At 43.9% G+C, this 18,675-nt stretch overlaps 1 protein-coding gene across 1 annotated transcript in view; it reads right to left on the reverse strand.

The window, feature by feature from the left end:
• Positions 1 to 18,675, reverse strand: part of trip4 (thyroid hormone receptor interactor 4) — a 110,264-nt gene that overhangs the window by 52,207 nt on the left and 39,382 nt on the right. Inside the window, exon 12 of the mRNA XM_083652641.1 lies at positions 9,069 to 9,171. Coding sequence (XP_083508767.1) covers positions 9,069 to 9,171 — 103 coding nt within the window. The remainder of the gene's footprint in view (positions 1 to 9,068; positions 9,172 to 18,675) is intronic.

An 18,675-nucleotide genomic window follows, 5' to 3' on the forward strand; every position in this document is an offset into this window, starting at 1 on the left:
CATGTCTGTGTGCTCTGCTCTGCTCTGCTCTCAGCAGCTCAGCTCTCTCCTCTCCTCTCCCCATTAACCGCCTGACAGATCAGTAATAAACACAGCCTGTCACCTTCAAGGCCTGCCTCTCATTTACTGGAGAACACATGAAACCCCCGCTCTCTCTCTCTCTCTCTTTTTCCCTTCATCTGCTGGCTCTCGCTCTCTCTCTCTCTCTCTCTCTCTCTCTCTCTCTCTCTCTCTCTCTCTCTCTCTCTCTCTCTCTCTCTCTCTCTCTCTCTCTCTCTCTCTCTCTCTCTCTCTCTCTCTCTCTCTCTCTCTATCACTCTCTCTCTCTCTTCTCTTCATCCTCTGGGCTCATTGGAGCTGAAACCTGATTTTTGGCCCCGGCCGCCTCGCAGGCAGCAAATGCTGCTCTACTACACCCAGATAGCCCTGGAAGAAGAAAAAAAAGGCATGAATATTAAATGGAAAATCCATGAATAAATAACCAAAAAAGGACTTCCGTCTCGCTAACCTCTTTCTGTCTCCGAAGCGGAGGATGAAGGAGAAAAGAGCGGTGGGGAGGGGGAGGGAAAAAACATGGCCACCTCAGGAGAGAGAAGGTGGACATTTGTTAGGTAATTGGCTTTCTCTATTCGCCATCCCATGGTGCCGTGATTTCACACATAAAACAAAAAGGTAATCACACACACACACGGCAACAGCGGAGCTGATGGGCGAGCCGAGCGAGAATCCAGCGCAATATTTTCCCTGGGAATATTATTTTCCCATTTCCATATCGGAGGGATGAAAGCCATGCATATTGCAGCAGCTTGATAATGTATGCGTGGAAAATGCAAATGACATTGAGAAGGAAGCTGGAAGGGCAATATGTACACGGGATACGATGTTAGGCGCAGAATAAACAAATAAGAGAATCGTTTATTTGTGATATATACTCACTAGTCCCATGGCACATACAGCTGTTACAAACCAATGAGTAAATATGGATTAATTTGCTTCAATAGAATTCCCCTACGGCTGCTGAATATGTATTGCACCGGATGTCAAGGGTCTTTATTTTTTAATATAGCACATCGAGGTGAACAGTAAGAAATACTTGAGAAAAATAGGGTGTGTGTTACTGTTGCGTGCGTGTGTGTGTGTGTGTGTGTGTGTGTGTGTGTTTGTGTTTGTGTGTGTGTGCGTATGTTAGTGTTACAGATCAATGGCAGCCCCATTCTCACCCAGTAATCATCAGAGAACTGAGTGATGAGTCAATTACAAGAAGTGAAAAGGAGTAGTAGATTAGTTAAGGGTCCCTGGCCATCCAAGCATGCGGGCGCACAGTGTGTGTCTCACACACACAGACACACACACATTAAAAAGAAGGACCAGGTTGTAAATTGAGCGACATTAGACTCACACAGCTATTAACAGAGATACAGTAAAGCAAAGGCTTGTGACCCTACTTTGTCCTCACAAAAATCTATACTAGGGACCAGAGACATTCAAATGTCGGTACACCATCGATAATATCATCAGTGACACCGTCAGTGATGTCACATAGTATGCTTCTTTTTTCCTCAAAATTCGTCAAAAAGAAAGCCTTTGCAGTATATAGTGACATTATGTGACATTAGTAATGTCACATAATGCAACACTGTTTGGATCTCACCTGCAATTACCACTCATCGCCATAGGTGTCACCCAAGAGAACAAAACTGAAATCTTAGAGATTATCACTTTAAACGCAGAACTAAAAAAATTATACAAAATACTACAAAAAAATTGCATGTGACCCTAATAACCTTCAGTGGTATTAAATTGTGTGTGGTGTGTAAAAAAATAAAAAATAAAAATAAAAAATAAAAAATAAAGACATTTCAGGCGACCCTATTTGAATTCCAGGCGACCCCACTTAGGGTCGTGACCCTAAGGTTGAAAACCACTGCAGTAAAGGCTCAGTGTAGTTTTGGATTACTTCCACATTCAAACTCCAAGGAGTTTTTAAAAATAGCAAAATGGAAATAAAATAAAAACAAGATGACAAGTACAGACACAGAAAATATGGGCCCAGAAGCCCAATGGCGTCAAACAACACACAAAACATGTACAGTAGCAAGGAAGGAAATTAAATCTAAATATCCCAGAAATTGAAATAGCCATGATGCAGGGAAAGTGAGAGTGTGGTGGTCAGAGGAAGTTGAATCTTCAATAAAGCATGGATCTTAAGGAGGCTGATAGCAAACATGGAGCCCAAGCAGTACTGCAGTATGTGATGTGTGGATCAATCAAACTAATATGTTGAGAGACGTGGCTGATGAAGCAAACCTCGCCACTTCATTGCAGCTAGATGGTGAATATCATATTCCAGCTCCAAGGTTTGTCAATCATGACTCTGGAACCTGGTTTATTTAAAGCATAATTCAGCAGTACTAGAAGCCAGCAATCCAGTACTATATATAGCGAGACAGGCCAATCATATTGTTGTGAGAAGTGAAGGAAGCCACGCCCCCTCTCTGTGTTGTGAAAACAAGACTGGTTGTTTCCAGCCTGTCCGGATCGGACAGGACCGTCCGCTCTTAAGCCCCGCCCCCACACATGAGCTGTGGTAAAACAGCTCTGCGCCCGCTGTGTGCTGTTGTTTCCTATGGGGAGAGTGCTGCCTCCAAACTATGCGACAGCGCTACCCTTGGCGTCGTGCATCACTCAATTTTACCACCTTGCGCTGCGCTCAAAGTTCAAATTATTTCAACTTTGACCTACTAACCACTGAGCTTTCTCCGCGCGGTGAAAGAGACGATCGCTTATGGTGTGATGGCAGCTTTACTCCTTCGTGAGTGTCGTGTGCCGTTGTGTGTTGTTGCCCTCGCCCACGTTTATAAATAGGCAGAGAGCAACCCGGCGAGGCTTGTGAAAATGTGTGGATCAATCAAGCTGTGAATGTGAAGTTTGATTTGTTGGCACCACTCACAGATCGTTTTTCTAAAGCAACATCGATGCAGATGGCACATCTGTCATTAGATCAAGACCGCCAAGGGCCCAAGAATGGAGCCCTGTGGGTCACCACTCTACACAATGTCCATCCAACTACTGTACATGTTGTCGCTTTCCAAGAATGTGATTTTGAAAGCATCTTGTTGCCTATGAAAAATATCGTAGAATTATTTGAATAGTAGAACGTTATTAGCTTGTTAAAAGCTTTTGATAAGCATAGGGATATTTCAAAAGTGTATACATTTACAGTTAGTTGTTTCAATGGCTTTCCAGGTCCATCATTCTCTTGTACACCTGCTTTTCTAGAACATTTGCAACATGAAAAGATGGCGATAAACTGACCGATATTAAAGGATGTGTTAGAATGCCAGACCTGAACAGGGGAACTACTTCATCAACTTGGAAGTCCTTTGGAATGACTCCACTCTTAAGTGATTTTGAGCATATATATACAATGTCTTGATGTGTTACTAGAGATGAACTGATACATCCAAGACTTGATGCTGGAGCTGAGTTTCCCATTTTAGCAATTACAGTATATCCATGACTTCCCTCCCAGTAGTTGGATCAAACTTCAATAAATTACTAATCTTTATAGAGACAGATAAGCCAACATTCACAAAGTACTGAGTATTGAATTCACAGCAGGTACTATCATAAGGGTAAGTTCTACTTCACAAAACTGTAAGGAAAGAGCTGAGCTGTAAGAAGACTTTTCATGTTGTGTCTGTCTTGGGTCTTCCTCTGTTGCACTTCCTTTGAGAAGTAATTTGCGTTGAAATGAGATCCGTTCATATATGTTTAGATTTCGTTGTAGCATAGATAAACTACCGCATCACTAATTCGAGCTCGAGCCCTGAGGTGGATCTGCAAGCAGTTTCTTTGTCTCGTACTCGCTGTCATTGTTTTGGAGTTTGAATGGCGGATGGCATCAATTACAATGTTATTGCTTCACAACTGCTTTTCAAAGTGGTCAAACGTATTAAGAGAGCTTTGAGGTCTGCAAACAAAAGACATCAACCGCATCTAGTAATGTACTGTAGACTGCTCCTTAAATCTTGCACTTATTTGACCCTCTTGGGGGGGTCGACTCGCGACCCCCACATTGAGAACCAATGTTCTAGAATATTATACTGTATATACATCTTCATCCACAGGGACAATAGGATTTTAACTCTTGATTGGCATCGCAATAGAGAGCCAAAGTGGAACGTCACTTCCTGCTTCAACACTGTACCAGAGATTTTCATCCGCCATTTATTTTCCCATAGACATTTCGTAAAATGCTTATAAAAATAGTTTTACTTGTTCAAACCAAACGGTTCAGCTATATTTAGAAAGGAGAGACCGCAGAACATTTCACTCGGACCCAAAACGTAAAAATTTGTGGATCTAAAGAAAATATTTTTTCGATGTTTTGTTTTGGTCTGAGTGAAATGTTCTATGCTCTCTCACGATTCTAAATATAGCTGAAGCGTTTGGTTTGACCAAGTACAACTATTTTTACAAGCATTTTACGAAATGTCTATGGGAAAATAAATAGCGGAAGAAAATCTCTGGTACAGTGCTGGAGCAGGAAGTGACGTTCACTTTCTATTGGAAACATAATTCTCAGGTTACCTAAAGCTCCAGTCTGCAAAACAGCAAATGACAGTTCAGGCTAGCTCAGCTACACCGGGTCCCAACATGGTCTCCTCCAAAATCTGTGGAGATGGAGGAAGGTGCTTGAAATTTTTGCCTTTAAACAAATACTTGAAAGTGTCTCAAAGTGAAGCAGGGACGTGTTGTTGCTGATGAAAGACCGCATGGCTAGCTGATAATACTAACACGTGCAATGTTAGAAGATGAAGGGGGTGGGGACAGAACAGCTTAGGATCAGGTAAAATGACCTGACTTCCTCTCTGCGCCGCCTGACACACAGACTGACAGGTTCTGCTGGTTTTGGCACGGGGCCCAGATCTAAAGAAGTGCGCGCTCTGTGGGCACTTTGCCGTTTTCAACAAGGTCAAGAAGTCCTCAGGAGGTGTGTTAGCTTTAGCGGAAAGGGACTTGTCAGGGCGTCGTCGTCGTGGCCGTCACAATGAAAAATCATTTTGAGGTGAAGGAACAAGAGTTTGTGTTAGCGTTAGTAATCATGATGATTAGGGTTAGTGTTGGGATTAATGTTTGCAAATGCCATGTCATCAAAGAGAAGGTCCTCATAAGTATAGCGGTGTTACGGTTTCTGTGTTGCCTTTGAGGTCTGCGCGTTTTAAAAATAACACCTACACCATACAGAGTTATTTCAGGCTGTAAAAAACACCAGGAAGAGAAGGACAGTTAGGAGGAGAGAAAGAGAAAACGTGGAGACTGGCCCCACAACTTTCAACACCTCGGGTTGACATTCAGTTTACGCACACACACACACTGACACACACACACACACACACACACTGACACGCACACACACACACGTACGTTCATAGGATGTGGTGATAATTCATGATCCACATCCCGTGTTGCAGGGAGTGAACCCTGGCTTTACGCCACTGTCAATGTGGCAGACTCCTCCACAGGGTAATAACTGACCAACGTGTGCGTGGGCATATTATCTCTCCACAGCCAACTGCAACGCTGGCTGGAGGGGGAGGCAGTGTGTACGCTCATCTGAAAGTCCACTTATAATCACTCAATCGTGTATTTTGTTAAGAAGTTTGTTCATCCTTTCAAGCATAAATAATGACATTAAACATCCTAAATATTCAGGTGATGGGTGCAAATGGGTGTAATAATCCATGTCCAAAATCTAAGTACGTGCACACAGGTTAGTTACCAGACGATTTTTAGCACGCCTCCCACTTTTTCTAGCAAATCATTTTGCCAGGACATGAAATCAAATTGTATAAGGTCAAAATCAATCTCTGCATCATCACTGCAATTTGTACGTATATTCCTAAAAGCACAGTGTACACATTAACCCAGTGGTTCTCAAATGGGGGTCCGGGGACCCCCAGGAGTCCTTGAGGGGGTTCCCAGCCAAAAGGGGGGTCATTTATTTTCGCTATAATTCCATTCATAAGTAACACAATGACTATTTTGGTCATGGGTTTTATACACTTTCTGTCATAAAACATCTAAAAGCATCAATCTTATTATCATATGGGGGACCGCGGGACAAAATCCTATCAAATGGGGGTCCGTGGTCTAATTTTTTGTCAGTTTAGGGGTCCTTCATGTGAAAAAATGTGAGAACCACTGCATTAAACTATTCATATCCTACTTTAAAATAAAGAATTGTTCACAAGCCTATGTAATAAAGCACCGAGTCTGTTGAAATGAATGGAGGAGCAGCAGACTGCACATGCCTGGCTGTCGCTGCTCATTCTGATGAGACATGAGATGGTTAGCGAGAGAAGTGGATCTGGTCAGCGGGAGAGAAAACACACTGAGCCAGATGACTGGCAGAGCTTTGACCCGTGAGAGACACTGGGAGATGATGTGGAAGAAGGAGAGGAAGAGAGACACCGAGAGACAGAGAGAAGTGAGGCAGTGACACAGGGATCAGATGATCAGAAGATAGGCCATCTCAGTGGGTCAGGGTATCCAGTCCAAATGCTGGGCAGACTTGTCAGAGCAGGTAGCACCTATTTTGACCTATTTATTTATGTCGATGGTTTTGACCAACACAGACAGATATATAGAGAGGCAAAGTGACTGCCTACTTCCTGCTTCAGCACTGTACCAGAGATTTTCATCCGCCATTTATTTTCCCATAGACATTTCGTAAGATGCGTATAGAAATAGATTTACTGGTTCAAACCAAACGGTACGGATATATTTAGAAACAGGAGAGATCGCATAACATTTCACTCGGACCAAAACGTTAAGAAAATGCGGGTTTAAAGAAAATATTTTTTCAATGTTGTTTTTTTTTATTTTGGTCCGAGTGAAATGTTCTATGGTCTCTCCCGATGATAGCGTTAGCTGAACCATTTGGTTCGACGAAGTAAAACTATTTTATAAGCATTTTACGAAATGTCTATGGGAAAATAAATGGCGGATGAAAATCTCTGGTACAGTGATGAAGCAGGAAGTGACGTTTGACTTTGCCTCTCTATATACATGATTGTGACGACCACGTCATCACATCATTTATGAGTTGCTATTGGTCAGGTAACGCATATTAAACGGTTAATGTGCGTTCAAATTGTGAGCGGTCGTTGTCTGGTTTGACTGTCAATCATAGTCACCATGTTGATTGATTGGCTAAGCATTCACACATGTGATGGAGGTTTGGGCTGTGATTGGCTGAAACCTTGCTAGAAGGCGGCCCTTACCGGCGCAAGCGGACGCATTTCATTTTGAGGTTTTTACTATTATTCTAAAATGTGGAAAATAGAAATAGGAAGAAAAATGTGGTGTGTCTGGTACTGTGTATCATGGGGAAAAAAGGTGAACTATTCCTTTAAAGGCTGCACTTAATAGTGCAGAATGACTTTTCACTAACGGCCTTCCAATAGACCCTTTTCACGGGGGCCATTTTGTGTCGAAAGGGCAGGGTAAACACAGGTGCAAGCAAAACACTAACGCGGGTTTACAACTTCTATGATTGGAAGTTGGAAACCCTCATTACCGTTTTGCTTGCACCTGTGTTTACCCTGCCTTTTCGACACAAAGTGGCCCCCGCGAAAAGGGTCCATCTAAGACTTTTTCACGACTTGCTGCAGACAGACACCCTGCGTAACGAGCACTTCATTGTATTTCTCACTCTCCAGGTCTGTGCTAATTAAACCTCGGGCAAACATTTCGAGCCGTTACTCGATTTTCGCAAAAACGAAGCCAAACTCATCATCACGTGATTTTTCGTTTTGAGCACAAAAGGGCACGGCGGCTCCTGCAGCGTTTTACCTTGAAGCGTTACTAAAGCGTTCCCCATCGATTGGGAAGGATCTGAGAGAGACACAGCTGCATAAACAATCCTCTCCGGTCTTCAGAGGGGGGTTTGAAATATTAACAGAAAGCGCTTGCAGGTACATCATTTTGCAGCGGCGCCAATGGCAGCAGAGGGAAAATGTGTTTGAGTCCTATTATAAATCACACAATACACTACAACAGCACTGCACCTCCAGGCCCAGCGTGGCCCCCAGGCAACCTGACAGCAAAACCCTGTCTTTACAGATGGCTCCTGGACTAGATTGTACAATGTGTATGTGAGAGAATGTTTTGTGTGCGTGTGTGAGTGTGAGTAGGTGTGTGTTTCTATTTGTGTATCAATTTGTGCCTAATTTTGTCACGCTAAACATGATATTAATCGGAATTTGTCCCTAGCGTGATCAGCCTTTCACGCGTCTATTTATGTATTTGGTGACACTTTATTTGGATAGTCCGCCTACATTGAGTCTACAGAGGATTTGTAACATTTCAACAGCTTAATAGTTGACGTTCAACAATTCAACTGTTTAACATATTTTGGGGCAACTTTTGCCCCCACTGCCTAAAAACTGGGGGCATTTACACAATTTTGGGGGCACTTAAAAAAAAGAAGGAATTAGTGCATAACGTTGCTAAAGCATAGTGTGAACAACAGCACTGTTTGTGCACCAGCCTGCAGGTGCTGAGTGTGTGTTATAGATGGACATGGAAATTAAATGAATAGAAAATTGACAAAAATCTTGGGGTCAATTTTTGCTCCTGGATCGTGGTTTTTAGGGGCATTCTGAGATTTCTTGGGGCACCATGCCCCTGGCTAAATCCCTACACTGGTACCTACATATTACACTAAGGTACAGGTGTGTGGATGGAACAGGAAGCCAACAGAATCTGTTTGTTGAATCTTCAACTAATAAGCTGTTAAAACAACATCTAACAGACAAAGTGAAACCGTGAAATTGTTGGAATATCAACTAATACTGGAGGCGGTTTGAAATGTTACAAATAAGACTCTCTGTAGGCGGACTATCCAAATAGTGTCACCGTGTGTTCGTATGTGTGAGCGTACAAATGCGGAGGAGAAAGCTGATCAAATCAAATAAATAGAATAAAAAAAACCTCAGATGTGCTCAGGCTAATTTCACCCGCTCTCTGCTTCATCTGACATGAAAAGAAGTAGGACTTACAGATCTTGTGCTTCCCTTTCATGGGGAACTTCACCACCAGCTCCTGGGGGTTGGTGCAGATGAAGACGAATGGGGAAGCCGACTCCTCACAGGTATTGGGGGACTGCAGGGTGGGTGGGGTGGAGGGTGGGTGATGTGGGAGAGAGAACAGTCAGAGATCATTTTACAGCGAAACATTGTGGCCATATTGTGCATGGAATATGGAAACACTCATGATGGCCCGGTTATGAATCATTCAGTGCGCTCCATTGTTTACAGTACATGCCTGTGTTATGTGACATGTCTACTCGCTTGACATAAATTGATCGTTATTACGGGTCTCTGTGGTGCACGGGAATAGCACAGCGAATGATACAGTTGCTGATGACAACAGCAGCAAAGCTTGTGAACGCATCTTTTGTCTTTATCATAATACCGTAATAATAACACATATTTATATTGGGTGAGTTCCAATTTAAGACATCAGATTGACAAGAAAAATAACAGAAAGTAAGAATGTTCAAACGTTAAAACATGAGACAAAAAAGGCAAGTCTAAAAAAAATCTCATCATCACAATCCAAGACAAATACACTTTCAGATACACTGTTGTTGTTGTCCATCTTATAAGTGAATATCTACTGTATTAACTACACTTACACGCAACGTATTTTCATTGCCAACATATAATAATCTAATCAAACCATAGAGAGCAAATCTAATTTAAGTCCCCCCTACCATGACATACTTATGCATAATAACATCCGACGTGTCATATCACATTCCTACCAAAGAGAGTGTGTTATGGCATCTCTAACTGACAGCAGGCCACCATGTACAGAAGCCTAGAGACAAGAGTCAACCTCTCTCTCTCTCTCTCTCTGTGTTATTGATCCTCTCTCTCTCTCTCTCTGTGTTATTGATTGGTCTCTCAGGTGAGACTGGGGAATTGACTGACACTTCATGACAAAGGAGTCATCTTTCCCATCACTGGCGGCCGACGGGCTCTCAGCTCATCCAATTTCCTCCGGTGCTATCAGATAGAGGCAGTGATTGCATCTAGCCAGCCAGGAAGCGGCTCTTTTCATGACCGCATGCGTTTTCCTCTCCCCCCCTCGGTTCCCCCCCCTGCTATTCACATCATGCTCTCGATCTCTCTCAAAGGAGCACTGAAGGTTGAGACAAATTTGGGGGCTTTTAAGGGAAATCAACAGAGTCGGCGCGAACCGTCTGTACGGTCCCCCGAACAAACTGGGGAGAGAGATGATAAGAGACGAGGGTCCGTGTCGACTTGACTGTAATAATAGTGTCATCCACCGGGGCGGTGAGTGATCAAATATGTAAAACACTCAAAGCCATTCAAGCTCGGTGGGGGGACCCTGCTAAAAGTGCTCCTTGATTCCTTCCTCCTTCCAATGGCCATTGACACAGTGTGATTGCAGTTAATCAAGGTCTAACAGTGGAGTGTGCCAGGCTCCATGTTGGAAACCTCCTCCAGTCCTTGAACACAGCGGCTATGTGGAAATTCACTATTCACTATTCACTACACAAGGCGAGTGGTTACGGACATGAAGAGGACATCGAGGCACAACAAAACAGCTAGCTAGGGATGTAACGATAACCGGTTTGAATGATAACCGCGATGAAATTCCTTACGATAACCGTACCGTTTCAAATCCGTTAATTATCATTAAAACCGTGGTACCGTGTTACCGTGATTACAGTGCTTCGAAAGACATGGTAAATACTGTCCATCATCAACCAAAGTTGGCAACCGTCTCCCAGATGCAGACGTGCAGCCTTGGAGAAATGATTTCAGTGAGTGTATCAATCCTTTTTGGGTCTGAGTTTTCAATATAAAACTTGGTGAAATGATTTCTGTGAGTGAAATGTATTGATCTGTGAGTGTATTAGTACTTTTTGAACATTTTCAGCACAATTTAACAATACCGTGATAATACTGATAATAACCGTGATAATTTTGCTCACTATAAATCGCGATATGAAATTTTCATATCGTTCCATCTCTACAGCTAGCTGCAACAAAATAGCTAGCAAAGACAAATTCATTGTGAGGTCGACCTCGACGAATAGCTCCTTTCAATTGATATCCAATGAGGAGAATTAGCCTGTATTTGGATCCCAGCTGGTCCCATCGCACCAGCTCATCAGAAAGAAGATACAAAATAACAAACGTGTGGCATTTAGTTATAATGTAGCGACTCCGCCTCAACGTTGCCAGGCAGCAAGCTCGGGATAAACGCTGTCATCAATCTTGTGTTTTTTAACAGAGTGCACTTTTACATCCAGTTGCTGCTGCACACTCAACAAAAAGGCTCCGGCGACCAGTTGAGAAAAGCGTTTTCACTCATTTAACTCGGAGCAGATTTTTTTATCTCATCACAGGATGTAATTGAAAACAAGTTATTTTCGCAAAAACAACTTGTCCTTGAACAAAGCAGCTATGTGGAATTTACTGGGGGTTATACAAGGCGGGTGGACATCAAAACCCAACAAAACGGCTAGCTACAACAAAACAGCAAGGACAAATTAATTGTTAGGTCTACCTCCACGAACAGTGCCCTTTTCAATTTATATTCAATCAGGAGAATTAACCTCTATTGTCCCATTGCAGTGATTAGAACCAGCTCCTCAGAAAGGATGAGAGAAAGGATGTTGGAGAGGTATTTTCAAAAAACAAAGCAAAGATGTACTCTTTAGAGCACATACTGCTTCTGAAATGTGTGCTTCAGTTTGCTAAAGTGAGCATGCTATTTGAATCCTATTTAAATTCATATGTGCAAAGCTGTTAAGCTGACACTCTTACTGTACCAACAGTGATTTAATGAGTTCCTACATCACCTAAATTACAATCAACTGCAAGTGGTTTTATAATATTCCTGTGATGACAGAATGATCATGTAGGCCAGAGGTGCCAGGAAGAGGAGTATAAAGACACAGAGAGGAGTATAAGGACACAGAGAGGAGTATAAGGACACAGAGAGGAGTATAAGGACACAGAGAGGAGTAGAAGGACACAGAGAGGAGTATAAAGACACAGAGAGGAGTATAAAGACACAGAGAGGAGTATAAGGAGACAGAGAGGAGTATAAGAAGGACACAGAGAGGAGTATAAGGACACATAGAGGAGTATAAGGACACAGAGAGGAGTATAAGGAGACAGAGAGGAGTATAAGGACACAGAGAGGAGTATAAGGAGACAGAGAGGAGTATAAGGACACAGAGAGGAGTATAAGGACACAGAGAGGAGTATAAGGACACAGAGAGGAATATAAGGACACAGAGAGGAGTATAAGGACACAGAGAGGAGTATAAGGACACAGAGAGGAGTATAAGGACACAGAGAGGAGTATAAGGACACAGAGAGGAGTATAAGGACACAGAGAGGAGTATAAGGACACAGAGAGGAATATAAGGACACAGAGAGGAGTATAAGGACACAGAGAGGAGTATAAGGACACAGAGAGGAGTATAAGGACACAGAGAGGAATATAAGGACACAGAGAGTATAAGGACACAGAAAGGAGTATAAGGACACAGAGAGGAGTATAAGGACACAGAGAGGAGTATAAGGACACAGAGAGGAGTATAAGGAGACAGAGAGGAGTATAAGGACACAGAGAGGTGTATAAGGACACAGAGAGGAGTATAAGGACACAGAGAGGAGTATAAGAAGGACACAGAGAGGAGTAGAAGGACACAGAGAGGAGTATAAGAAGGACACAGAGAGGAGTATAAGGACACAGAGGAGTATAAGAAGGACACAGAGAGGAGTATAAGGACACAGAGAGGAGTATAAGAAGGACACAGAGAGGAGTATAAGGACACAGAGAGGAGTATAAGAAGGACACAGAGAGGAGTATAAGGAGACAGAGAGGAGTATAAGGACACAGAGAGGAGTATAAGGACACAGAGAGGAGTATAAGGACACAGAGAGGAGTATAAGAAGGACACAGAGAGGAGTATAAGGAGACAGAGAGGAGTATAAGGAGACAGAGAGGAGTATAAGGACACAGAGAGGAGTATAAGGACACAGAGAGGAGTATAAGGAGACAGAGAGGAGTATAAGGACACAGAGAGGAGTATAAGGACACAGAGAGGAGTATAAGGACACAGAGAGGAGTATAAGAAGGACACAGAGAGGAGTATAAGGAGACAGAGAGGAGTATAAGGACACAGAGAGGAGTATAAGGAGAGCTAAGCAGAGAAATGGAATTGTTTTTTTTAGAGCAATTAGAGTGCAGATAGGAGATGGGCGATGATTCACGGGGGAGAAGGCAGCGTGAGATGAGTTCTCAGCCTGACTTCAGCTCAGAGGGGAAGAAAAAAAAAACCCACGTTAAAACAAGATGGCTGTATTGTTTGAGGTCTTTGCGGAAACAAAATGGTGGTGGCGGGTCTTTCTAAATTCACATGAAATGAGCGTAGCTGCAGCGCCGGGGCTGGAGTGTGCTCATGTGAAACCCTGCCAGTCGCCTGGCTCTTTCATCCTCCATTAGCTAATTAGCATTTAAAGCTGTTGAATGTGCTGCTTTGCCTTCCCCCCCCCACTCCTCCCCAGCTTAATTGTTTCCATACCATGTTAATGAAAAGGGCATGTAACGTTGTGGTTGTGTTTGTGACGAGGAGGCTCGATGTACATCAGGACTCAGGAGGGATCTCATGCGGCCACAGGAGACTTCGCTAAACAAATGAATGAAAGCGTTTGGGAAAATAATAATGAATAAAGTCGTTCTTCGGAGCATTTATATAGCCCCTTTGAGACATGCGTTTGAACTCCCGGAGATAGTCCAAGACCTTTACTCGGATGGGGTTTTATATGTGTGAACACAATTGTCCGTTGTGAGCGAGCGCGCGGCCGTGCAAACGGATCTTAACCACCCGTGCCGCCTAGTGCAAATCCCGTGTCATTTTGCAGAGCACGTCGTGTTTGAATACTGCAGGAGATCGTCCGGAGCGAGCGAGTGGGCGTGTTCATGACGTCGCTAGCATGCGGCTGTGGCGAAACATAATTCCAGTCGCGAGAGACTCTGTCGTTTATGACCAAACAACGAAGCGTCGCGGCGCACCGCATCAAACAACAGATCAACAACGAGCACGAAGCGCTGAGAACGCTGCGTCTATTCTGAGGTCAATAGACCCTTTTCACGGGGGCCATTTTGTGTCAAAAAGGCAGAATAAACACACGCGCAAGCAAAACACTAATGAGGGTTTCCAAATTGCAATCATGGAAGTTTGAAACCCTCATTAGTGTTTACCCTGCCTTTTCGACACAAAATGGCCTCCGTGAGAAGGGTCTATTTGCCTTTGGCAGTCAGAGATGTTTGTTTTGTTATTATTGTTTAATAAGGGCGTCACAGTAGGATGATGAAAGGTTTGTGTTAGGAGAATGAATGAAAGAAAAGCAGCGCACGAATGGGGACACCCGCAAAGAAGGCATCCCCCAATGCTCTGTCCAAATAAGGTGAATGACATCATGAGCTTCAAACGGGGGGATGCCCCGCCCCTCGGGCCAAACCACATGGAGGATTTCTTCACGTGAAAGGACACCTCCAGCGAATGTCGGGATCTGATTGGACAGACATAGTCCAGAGTTCATGCCTGTCTGAAAGTGGCTTATGAAAGCCATACTGATAACAGTGACTATGACATTGAATTCAGATAAGAGTGATTTGATCATGTGCTGGTTCCATAGTAATTGAGGTCAGGCTGATACCCAAGGGCATTCTGAGTCATAGGTCCTGTATGCTTGACATGCCAGAGGTCTGAGGGCATATGCTACTTAACAGGTGCATTCAACTACCTCAAAGCAGTGGCAATTTCGTTGACAGAAAAACTATGACAAAAAATGTTCGTCAACGACCTTTTTTTTTTACTGATGAAAACGAGATGTTAAGTACATAAATAAAGTTGTGATGACAAAAACTATGAGGAAATCTATTGACACTTTCATCAACAACAAAATACTAGACGAAAATGTTAGGGACAGACGAATTGGGAAGAGAACCAATCAGAAGAGTAGAAGAAGAAGTTAAACAGTTAAATCTGTGTCTGTATTGCTGCTCGTTTAAACCTTAATACCATTCCATAATAACAGATTAATATATATTTTTCAATGAGTTTGGAATTTCTAGAGAAACATTTAAATAATGCATTACACCCTAACTAAGCCTGTTCAATTTTAGTCGATTAAATCGACCCTAGATTTAATCGACTAAAATCTTATTTAGTCAACTAAAACTAGAAACTAGAAACATTTCAGATGACGAACTAAAACTAAATGGCATTTTAGTCAAAAGACTGACTAAAACAGGGCGTCCGGGTAGTGTAGCAGTAGTTTCCCTGCCTACCAACACGAGGGTCGCAGGTTCGCAGCCCCGTGTTACCTTCGGCTTGGTCGGGCGTCCATACAGGCACGATTTGGCTGTGCCTGAGGGTGGGAAGCCGGATTGTGGGTATGCATCCTGGTCACTGCACTAGCGCCTCCTCTGGTCAGTCGGGTCGCCTGGTCAGAACGTTAAGGAAACCGGTAGGCATAGCGTGATCCTCCCACGTGCTACGTCCTGCCGGTGAAGCTCCCCGTTTTCAGGTGAAAAGAAGCGGCTGGCAACTGCGCATGTGTCGGGAGGAAGCATGGCGCTAGTCTCGGCTCTCCTCAGATCGGCAGAGGGTGGAGGAGCAGTGACCAGGGCAGCCAATAGGGCAGCAGGGAGAGAAATTGGCTAAGTACAATTGTGGAGAAAATGTGGAAAAACCAGGAAAAAAAAGACTAAAAGTAAATAAGAAAATGTGCAGTAGTCACGCACATTGACATGATGTTAGAAGTCAGATGATTCTGCAGCAGCATATCCACCTGCTTGTTTGTGATAAAAACACATCTAAGAATTGGCTGCAGTTCAACAGGGAAAGGCATGTCTACTGCATGGCTGGCTTCCAAACAGCTCGGATATAAAATACAAATAACAAATGTGTGGCATTTTGGTCATAATGTAGCGACTCCTCAACCTTGCCAGCCGGCAAAGCTCGGGGATAAACGCACTCATCAATCTTGTGTTTTTTTAACAGAGTGCATTTTCACATGAAGTTACTGCTGCACACTCAACAAAAAGGCTCCGCCGGCCAGTTGGAGAAAAGTGTTTTCGCTCATTTAACTTCGTTCAGAGCAGTTTTGATCTCATCAACAGAATGTAATTGGCGGTGCACTTGTTGTTACTCTAGCAAAAACAACTTGTAGTGGGTTTTTCATTGCTTAATTCTAGGGTTGGGCTCCGGTACCAATTCCAAATTAGCAAAATGCCCAGATTCCGTTAATCCCCAAGTCTAACAAATCCTCTTATTGAAGCCGCACCCACCCCCCCCCCACCTGACGATGTCATATGCAACCCCCAAGCCCCCCACTTCCTGGTGTGTTTGTTAATATGGTGGATCAACACAAGCATTTGAAAGCGTGGGCACATTTTCTGAAAATTGAATTGAGAGTAGGATGAAATGCAATATTTGTAGCACGGTCCTCCTAAGGGTGGGGATGTATAAGTGCGCTGAATACGCACTGAACAACGCGGCATCACGTAAAAGATAACGAGTGCTAAGTTTTCTTTGTCCTTTTTTCCCCAGATGAGATAATTGTGTAAAAAGGTTTTTTTTTTTTTTTTAATATTTTATTTAGCAATTTAGATTTTTTAGAACACAGAAAAACAAACCAAAAACAAACACAGATACAGTAAAAGAAAAGAAAGAAAAAACATACATACACTAGTGCCACCAGTTACAGCTTGTAAATATACATAAATTATGCTTGCAAATATATATACATATATACAAATGAGTGGGATCCCACGCGAGGGAGGAAGACCGGCCGGGCGAGTCACCCATCACCCCTAACCTCGTCAAGGTAGGCCAGAAACGGGTCCCAAATAGTTTGAAATCTCCCAGGTGAGTTGGTCCTCAAGAACCTGAGTCTCTCCATTCGTATGATGGAGATCATGTCCGCCAACCACAACTGAAAACAGGGTGGAGTGGGGGACTTCCATTTCTGCAGAATGAGTTTCTTGGCAACAATTGTCAAAAGGTTTTTATATACATATTTGGATTCGATAAGCAGATTCGATACTGGATTCAGCCGTAAGAAAATGCGTTTCAAACCCCAAACCCTAAAATGCAGTAGCTATGTAAGGCACAGCTCAGGATTTCCTTTCCTACTTAGACAGTTAAGATGTTTTGAGATCGCTATCAGCCCGTTCTGCCGGCTTGAGATTGGAAATTGGTATATGCCCACAAAAACACCCCGATCGGAGCGTGTGCAGGCGAGAGACATACTCGAAACGCTTTGAAAATCCTCACTGAAGCGCGGAGGGCCGGGCAACTTCAATATGGCTCAGAACACTTCACAAAGAAAGAGCCCCGAGTGAACGAAAACACAACCTAACACATGTTCCCAAAATATAAGAGGAGCAGAAGGAAGAGGTGAACAGAAACACATAGTGCTTCGCATTTGCTTCGGAGACCGCCCGATTCAATAAAGTGCCTGCTATTCAATTTGCCCGGGATAGTGCCGGAGGGGCTTCGACAATAACCCACTGTAATAATATGAAATTCACAAGTTCATTGGAAAAGGGGTGGGTGCGCGGGGGGTGGGGGGCACAGCCTTACAGAGAAGCCTATGAAGAATAACAGTGTCTTTTGGAGGGCAGGGAGAGGGCACACCGGCCCTATTGCTCTCACCACATGTCCGGTGGTAATAAAGCGTTCTGCAGCGGCGTTTCTACTTTGTGTGAATCTTTCATCGTCGTCTCCCTCCCTCCCTCCCTCCCTCCCTCCCCCCACCCCTCCCTCCCCCCCACCCCGCGCACCGACCTCACATGCTTCCCTATTTATACTGTGCCGCTCTTTTCTCGGTACGATCCCAAAAACGCCATGAGCTAAGAAGCAGTAATTGATGAAAACAACATCCATCTCAATAAAAAGCGACTAACGCCGTGCCAGGATCTGACAGCAGGAACACAAACCTTTGAGTCCGCGCTTGTCAAGTAACAGCTCAACAAGCCAACACTGTTCTCCCCCCCCCCTCTCTCTCTCTCTCTCTCCTCTCTCCACAATGTCTCTCTCTCTCTCCTCTCTCCACAATGTCTCTCTCTCTCTCTCTCTCTCTCTCTCTCTCTCTCTCTCTGGCTTTTTCAGCTGCTGTCGGCAATTAAGGGCAGCAGAGACAAGTAATCTCCTTCTGGGGCGACAGGGCCAGACCAGAGCAAGCGAGCAGAGCATGTGGAGTGGGGGGGGGGGGGGGGGGGGGGAGGGGGGCTGTGGCTGGCCCCAGCCTCAGCCTCAGCTCTCTCTCTCTCTCTCTCTCTAGCCAGGCCCTGCTTGGCTGCACTCAATCTCAGCCCAATAAAAAGGCCTTCATTGGCAGGGCGCAACTGAGCCAGACGGGTGGGGAGCATGTGGCTTTTAAAAATGAGGAGGGTGGTATTATAGGGGGGGAGGGAGGGAGGGAGGGAGGGAGAGAGAGAGAGAGAGAGAGAGAGAGAGGAAACAAGGGAGGAAAAACATGAAAAAGACAAAGAGATTGGATAGGAGAGAGAGATGGCTAAAAGGAGTATAAGGCGAGAGGG

Source organism: Poromitra crassiceps, assembly GCF_964638095.1.
Source record: "Poromitra crassiceps genome assembly, chromosome: 16".
Lineage (NCBI taxonomy): Eukaryota > Metazoa > Chordata > Actinopteri > Beryciformes > Melamphaidae > Poromitra > Poromitra crassiceps.